This window comes from Nelusetta ayraudi, unplaced genomic scaffold (genome assembly GCF_046127955.1).
Source record: "Nelusetta ayraudi isolate G7.1 ecotype Tasmania unplaced genomic scaffold, CSIRO-AGI_Nayr_v1 ptg000016l, whole genome shotgun sequence".
In the NCBI taxonomy this organism is placed as follows: Eukaryota; Metazoa; Chordata; class Actinopteri; order Tetraodontiformes; family Monacanthidae; genus Nelusetta; species Nelusetta ayraudi.
The window spans coordinates 6,497,286-6,515,086 of record NW_027466066.1 but is presented as its reverse complement, the minus strand read 5'-3'; the positions used below and the strand labels follow the sequence as shown (position 1 = coordinate 6,515,086).

The following is a 17,801-nucleotide window of genomic DNA, read 5'->3' as shown; positions in this document are numbered from 1 at the left end:
CTGGTTCCCAGGCCCCTGCCGACAGGTCGTTTAACAGTCGTCTTCCAGGGGTTCCTTGATGCTGAACCCCGGGGTTAACGCGGAACGCATCTCCTTCCTGCGCATTGCAGGCACACACACAAACACACGCACACACAAACGCGTGCGCCCTCCCTCCGAACGCAAAACTTAAACGCACGCACGTCTGTTTTTTTGGAAGCAGGCATTTTGTTTATTTCCGTCAGAAACCTCAGCGCTGTCCTGTCTTTATCGTGCGCGTTTCAAAGATTTACGTTCCCCCGCCAGTGGTGCTTGTTTCACACGCTCGCAGACACGCTCGTGCCCACCCACGTCACGCAGCCGCCCAAGTTCACCCAAGCGTCCCCACGGCCTCCTCAGGCTTCCACGTCTCCTGGCTTTATGAGCGATGACCCGGCTGTCTGGATGTAGCCGCTCGCGAGTGAGTTTCACCTCTAACGCCTCACATGACTCCAAAATCCTAAATAGACCAAATTGTTTTCTCGTGTTACATAAAGAGCCAGTTTCCTCTCTCCGCCTGCAAAAAAAAAAAGAAAACTCAAAGAGAAAAAAAAATCTGCTCGCCGCTTTAATTCATGTCGACATGATGCGAAACAGATGCGCTCGTCCGTGCTCATGCGGACGCAATGCAGAGATTGAAATGTGGCCGACGGCACGGGATGGGACGGGACGGTCTCACACACGCACACGCACACACACACTCGGAGCTGCACAGCTATGATTGTGGTCGCCTGGTTCAGTGTGAAGATGTGCAGCGACGTAAATAAAATGTGATTTAGGGGCCGCGCAGCTGCTGTAGCTACTGCACCGCCTTCACTATGGAACTGTGCATCAGGTCAGGGAGGTCAGCGCAGACCTGTGGACTCAGTAGCTTTTAATGAATTTGCAGCACTCATCTATGCACATGTGGGGTTTTTTCTTCCCCTATTGTGTGTGTGTGTGTGTGTGTGTGTGTGTGTGTGGAGAGGGAGGGAAGAGCAGCAGGTTTGGCAGCCCATCTGAGGGCCTTGTCAACAGGGCTCAGACGCGGCCACAGTTGGCAACACCGCCAACAATCGCCGCCTGTTCCTCCAGCGCTCAGGAACGCAGCGCCTCAACTCTAATTCCCTTCTAATGAAGGTAGCAGAGCAGGTCGACCCGGCACATTTATTAAACGCACACACACACACACCAATACAGTGAGGAAAGTGCATTGCACTTCAGTACATTAAACCACTCTGCGGGGCACTGATGCATTTTGGTTGAAACACCTGCGGAGGATCCTTGAACTCATCACAACTAAAAAGCTGCATTCAGGAGCCTCTCGAGCGGCGCTGTCTTTACACCGCCGGGGATGCAGCAGTGCCTCCAGTGTCCACAGTGTGTGTCTCCGGCATCTTATCGTTGCTTTTGAGCTGAAGCACTGAGGATTATTATTGTCTGTGAGGCTTTTAATGATGCTAAAAGGTTAATCTTCCGTCTGGATGGGAAAATGTTACACAGCGGCTCTGCTTGTTGGACATATTGGTTATTATAGACCAAAAACCATCCATCAAGTTGAGAGTAAGTATGAAAAGTGTGAAAATGCAGAATGCTGAGAGTTTTTAACTAGCTTCTGTTGTTATTATTATTTGTTTCCCCAAGAAGTAAATATCGCAAACGATTCTTATGTAGAGTTTATGTGTAGGGTATCCATGTACATAAATGCCTAGCAGGAACCAGAATGACACTTTTGTTTTTTGCTACTTCTTGGAGACAAAGTTCCACAAAGAGCCTTGGGTCTGCTTCAAGGTCTCTGCCTATTCCACAGAAGATTTTCCTTCACAAATCATGCTGCGTTGGGAATGTTGCATTTCTGTGAACTAAAAAATTAATAACTACTGTTGAAGAATGTGGTCTAGACCCAGTGAACGGTAGTAGCCATAACTTTTTGAATGGTTTCAAGGGCCATAAAGTCCTTCTTAGAGAGACAGATTTATATTAAATGTCAGAGAAGCATTTCTGAGACAGTGAATAACACAAATCTGGGATGTTAAACAAGGACAGTGAAATTTAGTCGTGATGCCGTGTTCGTCCTTTTCCCCCAGAATCAAAGGCTGAATCTGAAGTTACCCTCACTGTGACCCTGTGGTCAGGATTTTGCGGTTCAGCCTTGGAGGCTCTAATACTGCCAGTGGAAACACTAATACACGTTTAGGCAACATAAGGACAGAAAGTTCATGCGTCTGTGATCCAGAGAGGTGACGCAGTTCATCAGCTGTGACCTTCATTTGTTTGTACACCACCCAATAATGGCCCGTGCTTGTTCTTCATGGTGGATTGTCTTGTTTTTGTGTTTTTGTATTTTTTTTCCCCACAAAATTCCTTTTGCTATATGGCACAGATTCCTCCAGAAAAACTTCATAACACCATGTTTGCAAGTGTGATGAAATGTGTGCGCAGAATTAATGCAACCGCACAACATTCCATTTCACCCTTGTCCAGACTTTGACTTTTGATCAGTTTGGGTGAAGGAAAATTCTGCCCTTCTGAAACCAAATAAAATTCCATTCAGTCTAGGTCTTTTTACTGTGAATGAGGAGTAAACTCTAATGCGAAATGAAATTCAAATATCAGGCTCCATGTACACCCAGCTACTGAAGGTGTTTGAAAACTTGTCAAGAAGAGGACGTTGCCCACCGGCCACAACATCCTCAGTCATCCCGACTTCTTCCTTCATCATCTTTTCCTTTCTCAGGGCTATTCCAGGCAATTTAGCACCATTTTTGACTCCCTCCTTTCATGACAGATAAAAAGAAGCTGATGTCTGAAGCAACCACTGGATTGATTGATTGAAACTAGAGATGCGCCAATACCACTTTTCTTTTTTTTTTTTTTTTTTTTTACAGCATTAGTAAGTGTACGAGTGTACAAAGAGTACGAGTACTTGCTTTTCAGAACTCGCCGATACCGATACGGAGTACTTAATAAGGCCATTACAGATTATAGAATTACTTTGCTTTATCATTATTAATATACAGCTGGCATCGGCACATATTTCACGGGTACATTTGGTCAATCCCCGTATCGGTACGATACCCGATCCTGGCATCAGTATTCGTACATTCCTAATTGAAATGCTTCCTATGGGCGAGAGTTGGCGAAACAGATGAGCACGATATCTTGGCAACCCAGCGGCCGTGCAAGCTTCTAATTCAAACGTCCCCTCTGGAGAGGTTTCATCCTTCTTTTTCGCATATTTGCGCGACACGACCGACTTAAGGATTTACCATCCTGGAGACGGGTGCTCAGGTCCGGCGCTGGTCCACTACCAATCCCTTTTAATCAGCAGTGGATTATTCCGCACCACTCCTCCCATTGTCGGGGCCGGTGTAAGTGTGCATAAAACCATTAGCTGTGTCTGACTCCCTTCCACAGGAGCGCCCGAAATAGTTTAGCCCGCTCTGTCAATAAAGGCTAGAGGAGGTCAAAGACATTTTGTGCTGGTCATATGAACTGCTGTCACCGGACGGTGATTATGTGCCAAGCAAAGTGATGTGCTTTCACCGTCATGCCTTAAAAGGGGAGATACAGCAACTTAGTCACAGCCAAGTGCTTATCATAGTGATCATACCACATGCTTGCGCCGATTAATTTTATGCCGCCCTCTTCAGACCTGCCGCGCTGCTAAACTGGCTCTGATTGTGTGCGTGTCATCCAATGTGTCATCCGTTGCGTTGTTGTCATGGAGACAGCAGTGTTGGTTGTCCTGTTGGTTGGCAACCCCGTGCGATATCTCACTACTGATCAATGAATTCTGGACATTCCTCCAGTTGTCCAGTGGTCCACAGGCCGACAATTCCACTTTAATGGCAGCCATTCTGCACCAAACGGCCCCTCTGACCACCAACCCAACATTCACTCACATTCGTACGAGGCAAAGTGGGTTAATTGTCTTGCCCAAGGACACAACGACACATTGGGATGGGGCGGGATTTGAGCCGCCAACCTTTCGGTCATGGGACAACCCAGCTCTACCTCCTTCGCCCACAGTACAGCATTGATTGACACTTGAAGTCAATCAATGCAGGCAATCCAATCTGCTGTAATCTGATCAAAGTTTCCTAAATGTATCTTTGAAGGTCCTTTGAAGGTTATAGAAACCAAATATCTGACAATCTTATCTGAGCGGTCCAATGCGATTAATTCCTGTGTAGGATCAGCAGTGTGTAATCGCATCGTGTCTTTGTTTGTCAGAGTCAAAGCCGAAAACGTGTTCATCAGTCTCGCTATTCATAACATGTATTGAGTTATAAATTGATAAAAACTAGTCTTGAGATGTACTGACAAGAAGTGCTAAAAATGATCTGTGTAGAGAGCTGGCCCTCTGATTTATTGGGACCAAAGGGCTGCACTTAACTCTTGCTGCAAAGCCTTCATATGACCGCTAATGATAATCTAAAGTGTATTTTTATCAGCCAAGGGGCTGAATCACCGAGTCCCCGCTAACCGGCGGGACTGGGTCGAGCTTTGGCCCTGACAACTGGACAAGAGGCAGAGCTGCTGTCTGTAGAGAGGGTGGTGGGGGTGTAACTTGGCCTGTGTGGGTTCACAGATCAGCGGACCCTTCAGCCTGAGAGATAGCGCCTCATCACTCACTCACCCCCCACCGGCCGGGATGATATATATAGCTGATAAGGCAAGAAGAGGGGGGAAGTGGTGCACTGAGAGCCTTGTGATGCAGTGAGAAAAAAAAAAATAGAAATAAATATAAATTTGATAAATTTGATTTACGGTCAAATAGAATAAATGTTCCTCAGAAAGCTTTTACGATCTGTGCAGCTCCTCCCTGTAATTAGATTGATCCAGATGAAAACAAGGCCTGTAATAATGAGGAGGCGCAAAGGGGGAAACTCCTGGAATAGCCGACAACAGAGGCGTCTGTTGTCGGGAGCGTGTCGTGCCACTGGTCAGCGTGCAGAGAAAAGCGGTTAAGAGTCGCGGTTGGCTGTGAAGGCAAAACATGAGAGATGATTAAAGGAGCTTTTTAACCTTCGGAAATCTTGGACGGTGTTTAAAGTATCAGCGGTGAGGGAGCAGGATCGGGGGCTTGAGAGCTTTATGTCCACGCCCGGAGACATCCAGCTGTTTGCTCTCGCTTTATTTGCTCCATTTGCTTCCCAGCCTGCTTTCTGTCTGCTTTTTTTTTTTTACCTTTTAAAACAGGAAGACCCCACGTCGCCTGGCAAAGAAAAGGCCCCTTTGACTGATATCGATCTTGCTCATAGCTGCCATAGCTCAAGCTCACGGCCCCTAACCCCCCCCCACCCCCCTGCAGGCTGATTCCATTAGCGCCACACTCATGTACACGCACTGCATGTAACACAGATGCTCTGCTGTGTGCGCATCTGATGCTATCGCAGCATCAGGACGTGCCTTTATGTGCTCGCGGGCGTACGCATAACAGTGTGTATTCTGTTTCTTGGAGGATATTAGGGGATCCTGCGGCCTTTAATTTTATTGCCTTGCATACTTCTGCGTCGCTGGGTAATGACTCTGCATTTCCTTACCTCCGCCAGCTGTTTTTTACCCCCTTTCTCTCTTATGGACGCGTCCGTTCCTCTCAGCTACCCATTTGACAGTTATTCAGCCGTTTAATCTCCGACGCGATCGGAAAAAAGAATTCCAACTCCAAGTGGCTGTGTACCTGAGCTGAATCAAACCTTTCATGAGGGCCCAGAGTTAATACGGCCGTCATCTGCGCCGGCGATGACGGCTGCTGTCACGATGGGAGAAAAGGTCATTTTATGGCTGTGCGTTTTTTTGGGGGGGGTTTTTTGAGTGTGAGAGCAGCCGGTTTCTTTCCTCTCTCGCGCGGCGAGTGGCGGCGACAGAACAAATCCGGAGGGATCTTCCGAGCTCTCTGCGGATCGACGGAAGAGCCTGCGAGACCTCAGTGGCTGCGGGTCTGGAGGCTGCGCCGCCAAAATCAGCTGAAGCGGGTTGGGTGAGGTTTCGCCCGCCTCGATGTCACATGTTCTGCGTGTGTGAGTGTGTGGACAAACCTGTTCTGGCTGCACACACTTGCGAGGGCTTACGCCTGGATTAGCGTGTCACACTGAATCCGGTACGGCGTGCGCCCGTGAGCGCCACCTCCCCCTTTTCCGAAGCGTGAATGAGGCCCCAAACTGTTTTTCCGTCTCATTCACAATAAGCGCCACGTGACGCAGGTCGGCTTGTGCGCTGCAGTGCAGGTGCACAAGCACGTTCCGTGCATTTTACACGCAGTGCCTGTGCGCGTTTGGGCGACGTTGCCGGTGGGAAAAGGGGGCTGGCGGCGAGGCGGAGCGTGACGGCCGCAGTAAACAGGGGCCGCTATCAGTGATAAAGCTGTGCTCCTATTATGTGGCTGCTTTACTGTGAGAAAAGCAGAGATAAGGACCGTGTAGGGAGGTTGCGGGGGGGTGATTTGGAGGTGGAGACCTGCAAAAGTAGGTGGCGCTGTACGGTGGAAAGGGAATGGGGGGCGTTCAGGGACTCCCTACGGTGATGGGAACGAATAGCGGTCCCCCTAACGAAGCGTGGCTGCCCCTCCATTACAGTTCTTTGCAAAATAAAAGCGATATTTCAAAAATTTCAACAAAGTGCAATTGCGATTTGCAGGTGTTTCCATTGAGTGGTGTGAAGCGCATGAGCCGTAATTCTCGACAAATCTCGTCCTGCGAGACCCCACTTTGAGGAGGATGGAGGTACAAAACACTTTGCGTTTTGGAGCATTTTCACTTGAAGTGAACTGGTCACGTGACCCCGTACGTCACGTCCGCTGACATTTAAATGCAAAAAAAATGTTTCCATTAAACTTTTGCAATATACCTCAATATCGATACGTCTGAAAAACCACCTCATGAAAGCATAAAAACCTTTTAGTGATACATGAGAGGTTTTTCAAAGTTTCGGTGTTTCCATGACCAGTTTTTTATCGCAATATTTAGGTTTTGCGCTATTCTAGGGGTAATGGAAACGCAGCTACCAACTTCACAGGCCTGAGAGAGAAGCCTGGAGGAGGACGTGCGGCTTCCAAGGACACGTCTGGTAAAGTCAGTTCCTGAGAAAGGGAGGAGTTGGAGGTGGAGGACTGGGAGGTCGCAGCAGGAGAAATCAGCCTGGCAAGGAGTCAGAGGAGAGTCGGGCTGTGTTTTGAAATGCTCTTTTGGAAAATTGCATCCATCAGTACGAACCACAACAACAGACTAATGCCATTATTGTGTTACCATCTGCTTTGCACACTTCTCTCCTTTCATGTATTGAAATATCGTCACAACAGTCTCTCCTCTCTCATTTGTGACGGTGCGCATTCAGGGCTTTTTCATGATTTAAGACGAAAATGGGTCATAACATCTTGTGCTTTTGTTGTTGCTCTGTGTCTCTCCAGAGACCAAAGTGAGGAAAAGGCAGTGTCATCAATATCTTGCACACCAAAGTGACATTTAACTGTCACCTTTCATCTGGAGAAGAGGCTGATTAAATGTGTCCGGAATTTATTGGATGTATCCGTCTGTGGAAGAGCCAATAGAAAATATTTGGATACAGAGGGCCAGTAAAAGATAATAATAATAACTGAACTCGACTGGACAACCTTCTATCTGCAACATTCAAAGTTGACCAGTTTCTTTTTCATTGCCAGTTGAAACAGGTAGAAAGAAATCTGGGACTCCTTCATGTGCAGAGGAAGAACACTGGCCAGCACGGCAGATGGAACTTTTTCTAAAACCCTCATGTGTCCATCTGGAGTCCATGGAAAGAATCTCGGAGAGGAGAGCCAAATTTTGGAAGATTACCGAACAAAAATATTTTTTTCCAGCCCATTAATACAAGGCCTGTCAGTTCTATTGCTGCTACTTTAGCCTGGTAGCTACGGCAGGCTTTGCGCTGCCGGGCTTGAACTCCTGCCAAAGCCGGACGGCAGCAAAGTGAGAAAAATGTTGCGCGCTAGAAAAAAGGCTTCAACAGCATTTCTTGTTTTTTTTTTTAAAAGACTTGTTGTATACAACTCACAGTGAATTCCCTTTGCTGCTCTTCTTCTGTGGTTTTTAAGGGTTTCCAGCTTTGTTCACATACAAAAAGCACTTAAACAGAAAAATACAATTGGTCAGAGGTTGGCAACAAGGCTATACAAAGATTAGTATTATTATTATTATTATTATTATTATTTGTATTATCATATATCATAATACAAATTACATTATCATTTGCATTACTTTTTTGGTGTATGGACCCCAAAAAAAGTAATGCAAAGTAGATTTTTCACTCCATTTACTCAAAGTAAATCTGGGATTCAGTCTCTTTGCGTAGCGGGATGTGAAATGATTGAAACGCGGTCCGGTCCCTTTCCGTCCGCCGCTGCTGCGCCCTGGCAGTCGAGCGTGGCGTGCCACATGGAGCCGCTTGCTCAACATCCCCAAAACTTCAGCCTGTCATTATCCTGTCATAGTTGGAGGGTTGCATCACCGCTCTGTCATTCCCGCTTGACGTGACGAGGCTGCCGTGCGGCCGTCTGCTCCCTCTTGGAAGTGGACCATCACACGAGGTCGTCATCGTCAGCCAATGGCGCGCCGCCTCATCCGTGTCCCGGGATGTGAAGTGGACCGACGGGCCGCCACGCTCCGTCCTCCGCTCCCCCCCGGAGGTTTTAGAGTAGGTGGTGGAAGGGGGGGGAGAGCGAGAGGCCGAGATTTGTGGCACTCGTGTCCCGTCTTATCCGCAGCTTCCTGTTTGGGTTGTTTTGTGCGACAGCCGGTTGCACTTTGCCCATTTGAGTTAAAAGCTCATTCTCATCCTTCAATCTGCTTATCTCAGATCATAAGAGGAGGCAGGTGACCGTGGCCTCCTTGTGGCTGTGTGCTTGTTAAAGGGATAGGTCGCCCTGAAGTGAAAATTCACCCATTTACCTCGATCGTCACCGCAATCTCAGGGAGGCTCTGATGTTGTTTTCTAATCTACAAAATCCTTCTGATGTTTTCCAGAATTGGCATTCCACTCAGTTGGAACCTACAGTGGCCAAGTGCCCTTAACTGGAAAAATGTTTTTCCAAATAGCTTCCAGGTTGTCACCCAGCTGTCAATTTCACCATGTTTTCAGTCCAGTTATCCACTATAGCCATATAGCAGTCAAGTTCATCTAAAAGTGTGGCAAATTCCCACTGTCCTGTCTATGGAACACTTGGATGACTCAGCTGGAGCAGTATCGAGACGTGTTTTTCTTTTGTTGTTGTTGTTGTTGTTGTTTTGACTGCACAAGACTTTCATCAGGTTATGTTCTGTCTGTCTGTCTGGAATGGTTTTGTGGATCAGAGCGTGTCACCAGAGCCTCTATCTTTCATTTTTGAGTGAGGCCTAAAAGTAGCTGCATTGCTCCATCTAGTGGTGTATCTTTAAAACTTCAATGCGCTGACGCATGCATCTCTCCACTGTGTTGCTTCCAGGACGCTGATCCCTCTGTTTGACGACGACACTGGGCTGCTCCTGCTGGCTGGCATGGTAAGGCCCAGTTCTGAGAACAAACACTGAAGAAACTCCTTTTTGATTAAACAAAAAAAAAAATAAAAACATTTTTTTGATTTATTTCGTAAATAAACTATAAAGAGATAAATGCTGTGTTGTATTAACTGGTGTTCTCTCTGCTATAGGGAGACACAGTGGTCGACTGCTACGAGGTGTCCACATCAGATCCGTTCCTCTCACAAGGTTCAACCCTTATCACATCTTATCTCCCTGATTTTTTTTTTCTGATTCTGCCTTCTTGTTTGCAATCTCACTGATTTTTCTTCTTCTATCCGTGCATCCTCAGTGAGCCACTGCCTGACGGACGCCTCGACTCGCGGAGCCGCCGTGGTGCCCAAGGTGGCGCTGGACATCATGTCCTGCGAGGTCATCCGCCTGCTTCAGCTGACAGACAGCAGCATCGTGCCAATCAGCTATCAAGTCCCACGCAAGGTGAGTGAGGAGGATTTGCCCCCTTCCAGATTTGCAAGGACAGTGTAGGTTCACAGTATGTGCATTTAACGTGCTGCTTCTCTTCCAGCAATCTGGCCAGGAGTTTCATGAAGACCTCTTCCCAGACACGGCTGGCACCACTGCCGCCATGTCTGCGGAGGAGTGGTGGCAGGGAGGAAACAAGCAGGTAGGGGACGGATTCATGAGAAAAGCACTTCCTAAAGGTCCCATATTTTCAGCCATGACCTTTGATCATCCACAGGTGGAGAAGGTCAGCCTCAATCCAGAGAAACGGCCCCAGCCGAAGATTGCACCTGCCAAACAGACACCTGCAAAGAGGGAGGTGGCCAGCGGGGGCAGCAGAGAGGTAATACTCACACCCAAATGGGAATTCCCAGGAGGAATCACTCCCTTGCATGGCGTCACTTCTCCCTCTGGTCTTAGGACACGGCACGCGGCTGCTCCACCACCTCCAGCAGTCCTCTCAGCACTCCCAGCAGCAGCGGCGGCAGCAGCACCGCCCCCTCCCGCTCGCCGTCCTCCACCTCCGGCCTCTCCTCGGGCTTCCTGCCCAGCCCCAGCCCCAGCCAGAGCGCCAAGGCCATCCACAACCTGATGGGTAGTCTCTCGCACGCGCACCTCAATCGCAGCCACGCCTGCACCCTTCGTCACACTCAACCTGCCACTGACCGACCGACTCTCCTTTCATCCAGCGCCCACCACCAAGTTCCGTCACATCCAGGGGGCGGTGATGCACCGCGACACGCACGTCACCAACCTGCGCAACCTCAATCTGACCACCCCGGGCGAGAGCGACGGCTTCTGCGTCAACCGCCAGCGCCTGGCGGTGCCGCTGTCCATCTCCGGAGGCCAGATCGCCGTCATCGAGGTGCAGCGGCGACGCTACATGGTTTATCTAACTTTAAAGGCCCAGTGTGTAACATTTCTAAGGAAGCCCGTCTGGGTGAACTGGGCAGGCAACCAGTGTTGCAGTCCCATAACAGAGCAGCAGAGGGCACTGTGTCAATGGCAGTGGGGTCATTGCGCTGCTTTAGAATAAAACAGTATTTCTATCAGTGATGGAGACTGAGACTTTGGTGTTTACTCTCCTTCCCTCAGCGCTCTCAGCCCGGCAGGCTCCCAGACACGTCGCTGCCCACCATCCAGAACTCTGTCAGCGTGGTCGACTTCTCCTGGGACCCTTTCGACACGCACCGTCTCGCCGTGGGTAAGCGGTAACGCATGCGTTGGCCAGTGTTTTTGTTTTGGGTTTTTTGCAAGCCTGATGAGTGACTTGACGTGCACATCTCCATCTCCACCCAACAAGCCGGCGACGACGCCAAGATCCGAGTGTGGCGGGTGCCAGAGGGGGGGCTGCAGGAGATGATGACCGAGCCGGAAATCATCTTGCAGGGTAGGTGTGAACCACCACCACTACCCGTCTCTCTGTTGTTTTCCCATAACGCACAACAGCAACAATCACAGGTGTCGTAACTCCTCGTAGGCCACACGGAAAAGATTTACTCCATCAAGTTCCATCCTCTGGCCAGCGGACTGCTGGTGTCCTCATCCTACGACTCCACCGTCAGACTGTGGAACTTGGACAGTGAAGAAGAAGTCAAAGTCCTCACAGGACACCAGGAGCAGGTGGGTGAGCCGCACTCTCGCTGAAGTGGTGTGAAGGTGCGTTACCGATCCAGACATCAGTTTATCCCTCCGTTCCTTCCTGTCTGGGCTGCGTCCAGGTGTTCTGCATGGCCTGGAGTCCTGACGGGAAGCTCCTGGCCACCGTGTGCAAAGACGGCAAAGTTCGCATCTATGACCCCCGGAAATCCACAACTCCGGTTCAGGTGTGCGACATCGGCTCACAAGCCCTTAGAATTGCTATATTGGGCAAGCAGTGACATCTAGTGGCGGCAAATAGAAATAGAAAATATTATAGCAAAGAGTTAGACAGAAAAATAAAACGCTAATATTTTTTTTATTCTAGGAGGGCCCGGGTCCAGAGGGGCACAGAGGAGCTCGAGTGGTGTGGGTGTGTGACGGCAAGTACCTGCTGGTGTCAGGATTTGACAGGTAAATTGTGAATGAAAGTCAAAAATTCAAAATATGTGAAAACTTGTTCAACTTTGTATTTTGTATTTTTCTGGAGCTCTGTACGGCTTTTTTGACATTTTTTTGCAAGGCTCCACTAGAATAAAAATTAAGATTAGAAAATATGTATTGTAAGGATCACATGAATCATTAAGAAACTAACAAGTGCAAACGACTCGTCCCTCAGTCGCAGCGAGAGAGGACTCTACCTGTTCTCCGCCGACTCTCTGTCCTCAGGAGCCATCGGCAACGTGTCCCTAGATGTCTCCCCGTCCACTCTCATCCCTTATTACGACCCGGACACCAGTCTGGTCATCCTCACCGGGAAAGTAAGTGCCAAAGGACAATAAATGAATCGAGTCAGTTGAATGAATTTTGCCCACAGAAGTCGGAAATAAAAGAGGCGATGTTGTATTTCAGGGCGACACCAAGGTTGTCATTTTTGAGATCGCCCCTGAAGCGCCCTACTTCCTGGAGTGCAGCTGTTTCAGCTCCCAGGAACCTCATAAGGTGAAAAAGAAAACCCAGAGCCCTCACTTTCCTCTTTTACAAAACCTGCAATGACGTCACTTCCTGTTTGTGCGTCCAGGGTTTGGCCTTCCTGCCCAAGACCGAGTGCAACGTGCGAGACGTGGAGGTGGCCGTGGCGCTCATGCTCACCAGGGGCACCATAGAGCCGGTGGCCTTCAAGGTGCCTCGGGTCAGGGTGAGTTATCTTCTGCACCACCACCTGGTGGATACAGGCATTGCAGCGACTCAAAGTTTCTGTGGGTTGTAAATGTGTTTGTTTATCTCCCGGTGCGCAGAAAGAGTTCTTCCAGGACGACGTGTACCCCGACACCGCCGTGTGCTGGGAACCGGCGCTGACCGCCTCCGCGTGGCTGTCTGGGTCCAACGGCCAACACAAGAAGATCAGCCTGAAGCCCAAAGACATGACGCCAGGTGCGCAAAACTGACCATACAGGCTGGATCTGTACAGTTAGCGTGCGGCTGTGTGGCGCCGCTCGCCGTCCAGGTGAAAGTTTGTAAAAACGTTTCCGTTCTTAAACGGTTTCAGTGAGCAAAGCTCCAAAGGAGGCTCCGGCTAGGAAGTTTGTGCCTGCGTCGGTTTACCTGGAGGAGAAGACTGACGAGCAGAAGAAGGAGGAGGTGAGGTTGAGTGCAAACGAAGCTCGATCCGCTCAGTTTGACACCCAATAACAATAATAAAATTAATAACAATAATAAACAATGTAGTAAAATTAGTTATATGATTTTGAAATGTAATGTATGTAATATATAATATAATATATTTTTTAATCAAATCTATCATATAATATAAATATAATATGTTATAAAATAATATAATATAATATAATATAATACAGCGGCTATAAATGAATTTACATGATTATGGGTGTTATGGTGCATTAAAGTGCAAGTGAATTGTCCATTTTCCGTTCCCAGCTGCTCAGCGCCATGGCGGCCAAGCTGGGCAACATGGACGAGCCGCTGCCGCAGGACTCCTTCGAAGGGGTCGATGAGGACGAGTGGGTGAGTGTGATGTGGTGTGATGAGTCACAAACACCGCCGGGTGCGTGTTGGAAAAGAAAATAGCACTTTGTGTTCCCACATTTTCTTTTGTTTTGGATGAAAGAGAATTAAAACTTCTCTCATGCGTACTTTGTGGCTGCGCTGACCGTCTGTGGCTGCTCTGTCGTCCAGGATGACTAGAAGAAGAGGGAGGAGGAGACGGAGACGGAGGAGGAGGGCGGGGGTGGGGCGTCGCCCCGTCCTCGCTTTCAGAGAGGAAAGGACCAATCAGGATGCCAGGATTTTGCAACGGTGCCAGCGGACCTCCGAGCTCAAACGGCCATCATCTCAGAATTACAGCACAGTGACGACTGCACAACGAGGGTTTACATTGGGAGAGTAGAACACCGCAGCGTTCTCTGACATCGGCGCGCGTCACATGACCTGCTGAGGCTTTGTAAATCAAATAGGACTGCATGAAACTTCTTAGGGATAATGATACAGTATTGATATAAATTCAGTCTCTCTCATGTTAGCGATTCCATTTTTTTTTTTAATGCAACTGAAAAATGATAGTTTGGAAAACTCACGATTCAAGATAGCAGATTTCAGGATAAGACAATATGTAAGCCAGGCTCAGTCAGCGCACAATCAGTTAAACAGCAGGCAGGGAGTTTAACCTGTAACACTGCTGTTTGCTCTCTGACCAATCATGCTTGTAACGGTTTAAAAAAGAAAAAACTGGAAAAATCATTTTGTTTCCCTGTGCTTTGTGGTCACGATTTAAGCATGATACTGATGCACAATGTATTTTTTGTTTGTTGTGCGTATCTACTGGCCAGTGATGCAAGCACACGCCGTCACGTTGTATTGTTGAAAATGTCAAGTGAGGGTTGTGGGATTCGGGGCGTTGTTTGGTGTTTTTGGTGGCGTTGAGTATCTGAATATTGTGAATTTTGATGGGAAAGGTTTCGTCTTCCGGTCAGGCGGAGTGTCACTCGTTCAAAGCCTTCATCAGCCAAATCCACTCCGAGGATACGACAGGGTCACCAGTACTCATGTTTGGCCATGAACTGGAATTTATAACGCAAACCTCTAGTTCACTTGTCTTTTTTATTTTATAGCAATGATAAAATAAGGTGCCATTTTGACATAATGATGATTTTCGTGTATTAATGAGTTGAATATTGAGGGAATGTTTTGCCATACGGTGGTCACATGGGGCCTTTTGTATAATCTATAATCTAAACTAATTTTCTTTTCTTTTTATAGGCAATTTATCATTTTCTTCCAACCGTTTGGTGATTTTTCTATCATAAATGAGCTAATTTTCTTATCAAATGTCCACTCGTCCTAAGTATCCCTGGAGTGATCAGCAACAGTATTAATAACTTCCAACAGAGCCATCAAAGCCTTCAAGTACGATACCAGTCAAGCTATAGCAATACTATCTACGACCATTACCGAAGGTTGAATGCACCATGTATGTTTACAACCTCTTATTGACCCCCTGCAACAACAAAAAAAATCCCAGTCAACTCAGCCGTGCATGCCTGTCATGTTGTATACTGTACATGAACTGCAGGTGTTGTCTGTGTTTGTGTGATTTATATTGTCTGTGGTCTTGGTTCACAAAATGCCACAGTTGTCTGGACTGGACTGGACTAACCTGCACATCATTGTGTTTGGACAAATAATAGCTTTGATATAAATTGAATCTCGTATTGCTCGTTTTGTTTTGTTTTTTGTTTTGCAGTCTGTTTTGGGTAACGTTTGTGAATTTTTGTTTTTCAATGATCTCCTTCAATAAACACCTTTTGCACCTGGTACCTACCGTCTGTCTTCTGGTTTTTAATGAATTATAAAGCCGAAGGGATTTCTAAGCATCAAAATGGGTTATTGATGCACAACAAATTCAGCACACTAACAGAAAATAAGAAATGTAAAGGCTACTTTAACAAATTCTGAACTGCATGCAAGCTATTTGAAAGACTACTTTTTAAATATCTTGTACTTCAATTAACAGCGTTAAAGTACTACACATAAGTAATGGTCGCACAATAATTTTACAGTAATCGCTAATATTTAGAGAAGAATGTCGTCACTCACCAACTTAAACGCTAAGACTCCTAATGAATAAATCCACCGAGCTAACCAGACTAGGCTAACGCTGTAGTCTTGCCTCCCTGCCACTAGGCGTCACTCTTAGAAACATCATCTACTTGAGTTTATCTGAAATTTCGTCCTCTCGTCTCGTCGTTTCCTTGAACTTTGACCACAAAATAACCTTCATCTCTTACATGTGAGAGTACGAGAGCCGCACGCCGGCTGGGAAGTGATATTCAGAAATGGTAAGTGCACGTTCTGTCACATTCTCGTTTGTACTTATTCACCGCCTGGCTGTCACTGTGAGACCGAGGCAAAGACGCTAGTTAGCATTAGCTCAAGGCTGCTGCTGCCGCGTCCTACATTGAGAACGCAGCATTGCGGCGGCAACATTCCTCGTCTCTTGGCTCCTGACAGCCCGGTTTGGGGTGAAACCTATGGAGCCGAGTGCAACGTCTAGTAGTGTGTACCGTTGTCAGTGTAAACCGATAAGGGTTGTTACTGTTACTGTTAGCATCTCCAGATGTTTCGTCACTAGCATATTTCGCTTCCACACTACGGCTTAAATCGTGTCCTCGTGCACTAAGTCTCAGTTATGAGAAGAACCGACACGTTGTCATGTGGGTGCCACTGATTGACTGACTGTCGCTGTTTTCAGGCCAAGTACCTCGCTCAGATCATCGTCATGGGGGCTCAGGTGGTTGGACGTGCGTTCGCACGCGCTGTACGGCAAGAATACGTAGGTATGATCGCTGATGTGGCCAATTACATCACATCACATCACTCACATCCCGACAAGGGTTTTCCCCAATTCTCCAACAAAATGACGTTTGTATTGTTTCTTTGTTTCCCTCACAGCCAGTCAAGCAGCAGCGCAGGCCAGGGGCCAGTCGTCTCAGCAGTCTGCCGCAGCCTCCAGCATCACCGGGATGAGTCTGCAGGAGGCCCAGCAGATCCTCAACATGTCCACACTCTCACCTGAAGAGGTCCAGAAGGTACGGAAAACACCAGAGCCCATGGCTAGAGCTCTATGACCTTGTTGCTTTAGAAGTTTCTTTACATGTGCAGCGACTTGCTTTCCTTTTTGAGATAATAAAAGCATGGAGTGCCCATCGACATTATCAGCATATATGTTCACTGTTTTCGAAAGCCTGATTTGCCTCGTTGCTAAATACAGTGACTTAAAAGACCTGTATGTGTTTGTCTCTTTCAGAACTACGATCACCTTTTCAAAGTCAATGACAAGTCGGTGGGCGGTTCATTTTACCTCCAATCAAAAGTGAGTAACGGCTACGGCCAAAAATATTCTCATTTTACGACGCATCTGTTTTTGTTTTTTTTATATTTGTCTGATGAATCCGCTTTGAAAATGCAGTTACGACATCACTTCCCTCTCCTGCTTTGTTGCACAGGTGGTGCGAGCCAAGGAGCGTCTAGAGGAGGAATTATATATTCAGAGTGAACATCAAGAAAAGCAGAAGACGCCAGAAACATGAAGTATGAAATGATTACTGCCCCATCGCTCTCCTTCCCAAACCTCTGTAAATTATGTCCTAATAAAAGTATTTCCCCCCTTTTTTTTAAATCCTGACTTTGTCACATTTTTGTCAAGTTTCATCAAGTGAGAGCACTTTTTCTGCTGGGGATGCTTGAAGCTCAATCGTAAAATGACACAAGTGGGCGGATAGAGTCAAATACCGTAATTAGTGAGTACACGAGTGTTGCTGCTTATGTATTTTGATATTTACTCATAGTTTTTATGTCACATTTCAGCTACTGTGGAATGAAATAGCTGGAAAACGCAGCTTGTCCAAACAATACTCAGGTAAATATTTGGTGTGGTGTTTCTGTGCAGGTGAAGGGTCACAAGTATGAAAACCTCACTCGGTGTCCAGATGTTGGATGAAGTCTTAAATGAAAGTGTATATTTGAAATAGCATTTCATGAGAAGTTGGTGGGGCAAACAAAACCAGGCTTTGTATCAAATACAACTTTATTAAACATTTTTTTTCTTTTCATTGACATTTTCATCAATATCGTAATAAAATTCCTCTAAAACAGGAGAACGCCACTATGTTGTACCAATTGGAGACTTTTACAACTCTAAAATTCTTCATGTTC

At 47.2% G+C, this 17,801-nt stretch overlaps 2 protein-coding genes across 2 annotated transcripts in view; both read left to right on the top strand.

Moving 5' to 3' along the window:
• The window catches only part of coro7 (coronin 7), a 93,828-nt gene extending 79,864 nt beyond the window's left edge, over positions 1-13,964 (top strand). Inside the window, exons 10-28 of the mRNA XM_076024246.1 lie at positions 9,458-9,512; positions 9,662-9,719; positions 9,823-9,968; positions 10,057-10,155; positions 10,231-10,335; positions 10,413-10,587; positions 10,682-10,857; positions 11,088-11,196; positions 11,296-11,382; positions 11,473-11,615; positions 11,714-11,818; positions 11,959-12,044; positions 12,250-12,391; positions 12,483-12,572; positions 12,652-12,768; positions 12,869-13,004; positions 13,120-13,211; positions 13,509-13,595; positions 13,767-13,964. Coding sequence (XP_075880361.1) covers positions 9,458-9,512; positions 9,662-9,719; positions 9,823-9,968; positions 10,057-10,155; positions 10,231-10,335; positions 10,413-10,587; positions 10,682-10,857; positions 11,088-11,196; positions 11,296-11,382; positions 11,473-11,615; positions 11,714-11,818; positions 11,959-12,044; positions 12,250-12,391; positions 12,483-12,572; positions 12,652-12,768; positions 12,869-13,004; positions 13,120-13,211; positions 13,509-13,595; positions 13,767-13,775 — 2,017 coding nt within the window. The 3' untranslated portion in view covers positions 13,776-13,964. The remainder of the gene's footprint in view (positions 1-9,457; positions 9,513-9,661; positions 9,720-9,822; positions 9,969-10,056; positions 10,156-10,230; positions 10,336-10,412; positions 10,588-10,681; positions 10,858-11,087; positions 11,197-11,295; positions 11,383-11,472; positions 11,616-11,713; positions 11,819-11,958; positions 12,045-12,249; positions 12,392-12,482; positions 12,573-12,651; positions 12,769-12,868; positions 13,005-13,119; positions 13,212-13,508; positions 13,596-13,766) is intronic.
• Positions 13,965-15,784: 1,820 nt separating this feature from the next.
• On the top strand, positions 15,785-17,259 carry pam16 (presequence translocase associated motor 16). Its single transcript, XM_076024258.1, has 5 exons — positions 15,785-15,925; positions 16,339-16,423; positions 16,539-16,675; positions 16,894-16,959; positions 17,093-17,259. The coding sequence occupies exons 1-5, from the start codon at positions 15,923-15,925 to the stop codon at positions 17,174-17,176; spliced, it is 375 nt and encodes a 124-aa protein (XP_075880373.1). The 5' UTR covers positions 15,785-15,922; the 3' UTR covers positions 17,177-17,259.
• Positions 17,260-17,801: the final 542 nt, after the last annotated feature.

Bases quoted from the DNA above. Each gene is read 5' to 3' on its own strand.
- pam16 (XM_076024258.1), top strand. The intron at 16,676-16,893 runs GTACGGAAAACA...TGTCTCTTTCAG, and splicing joins CACCTGAAGAGGTCCAGAAG to AACTACGATCACCTTTTCAA. The intron at 16,960-17,092 runs GTGAGTAACGGC...TTTGTTGCACAG, and splicing joins CATTTTACCTCCAATCAAAA to GTGGTGCGAGCCAAGGAGCG.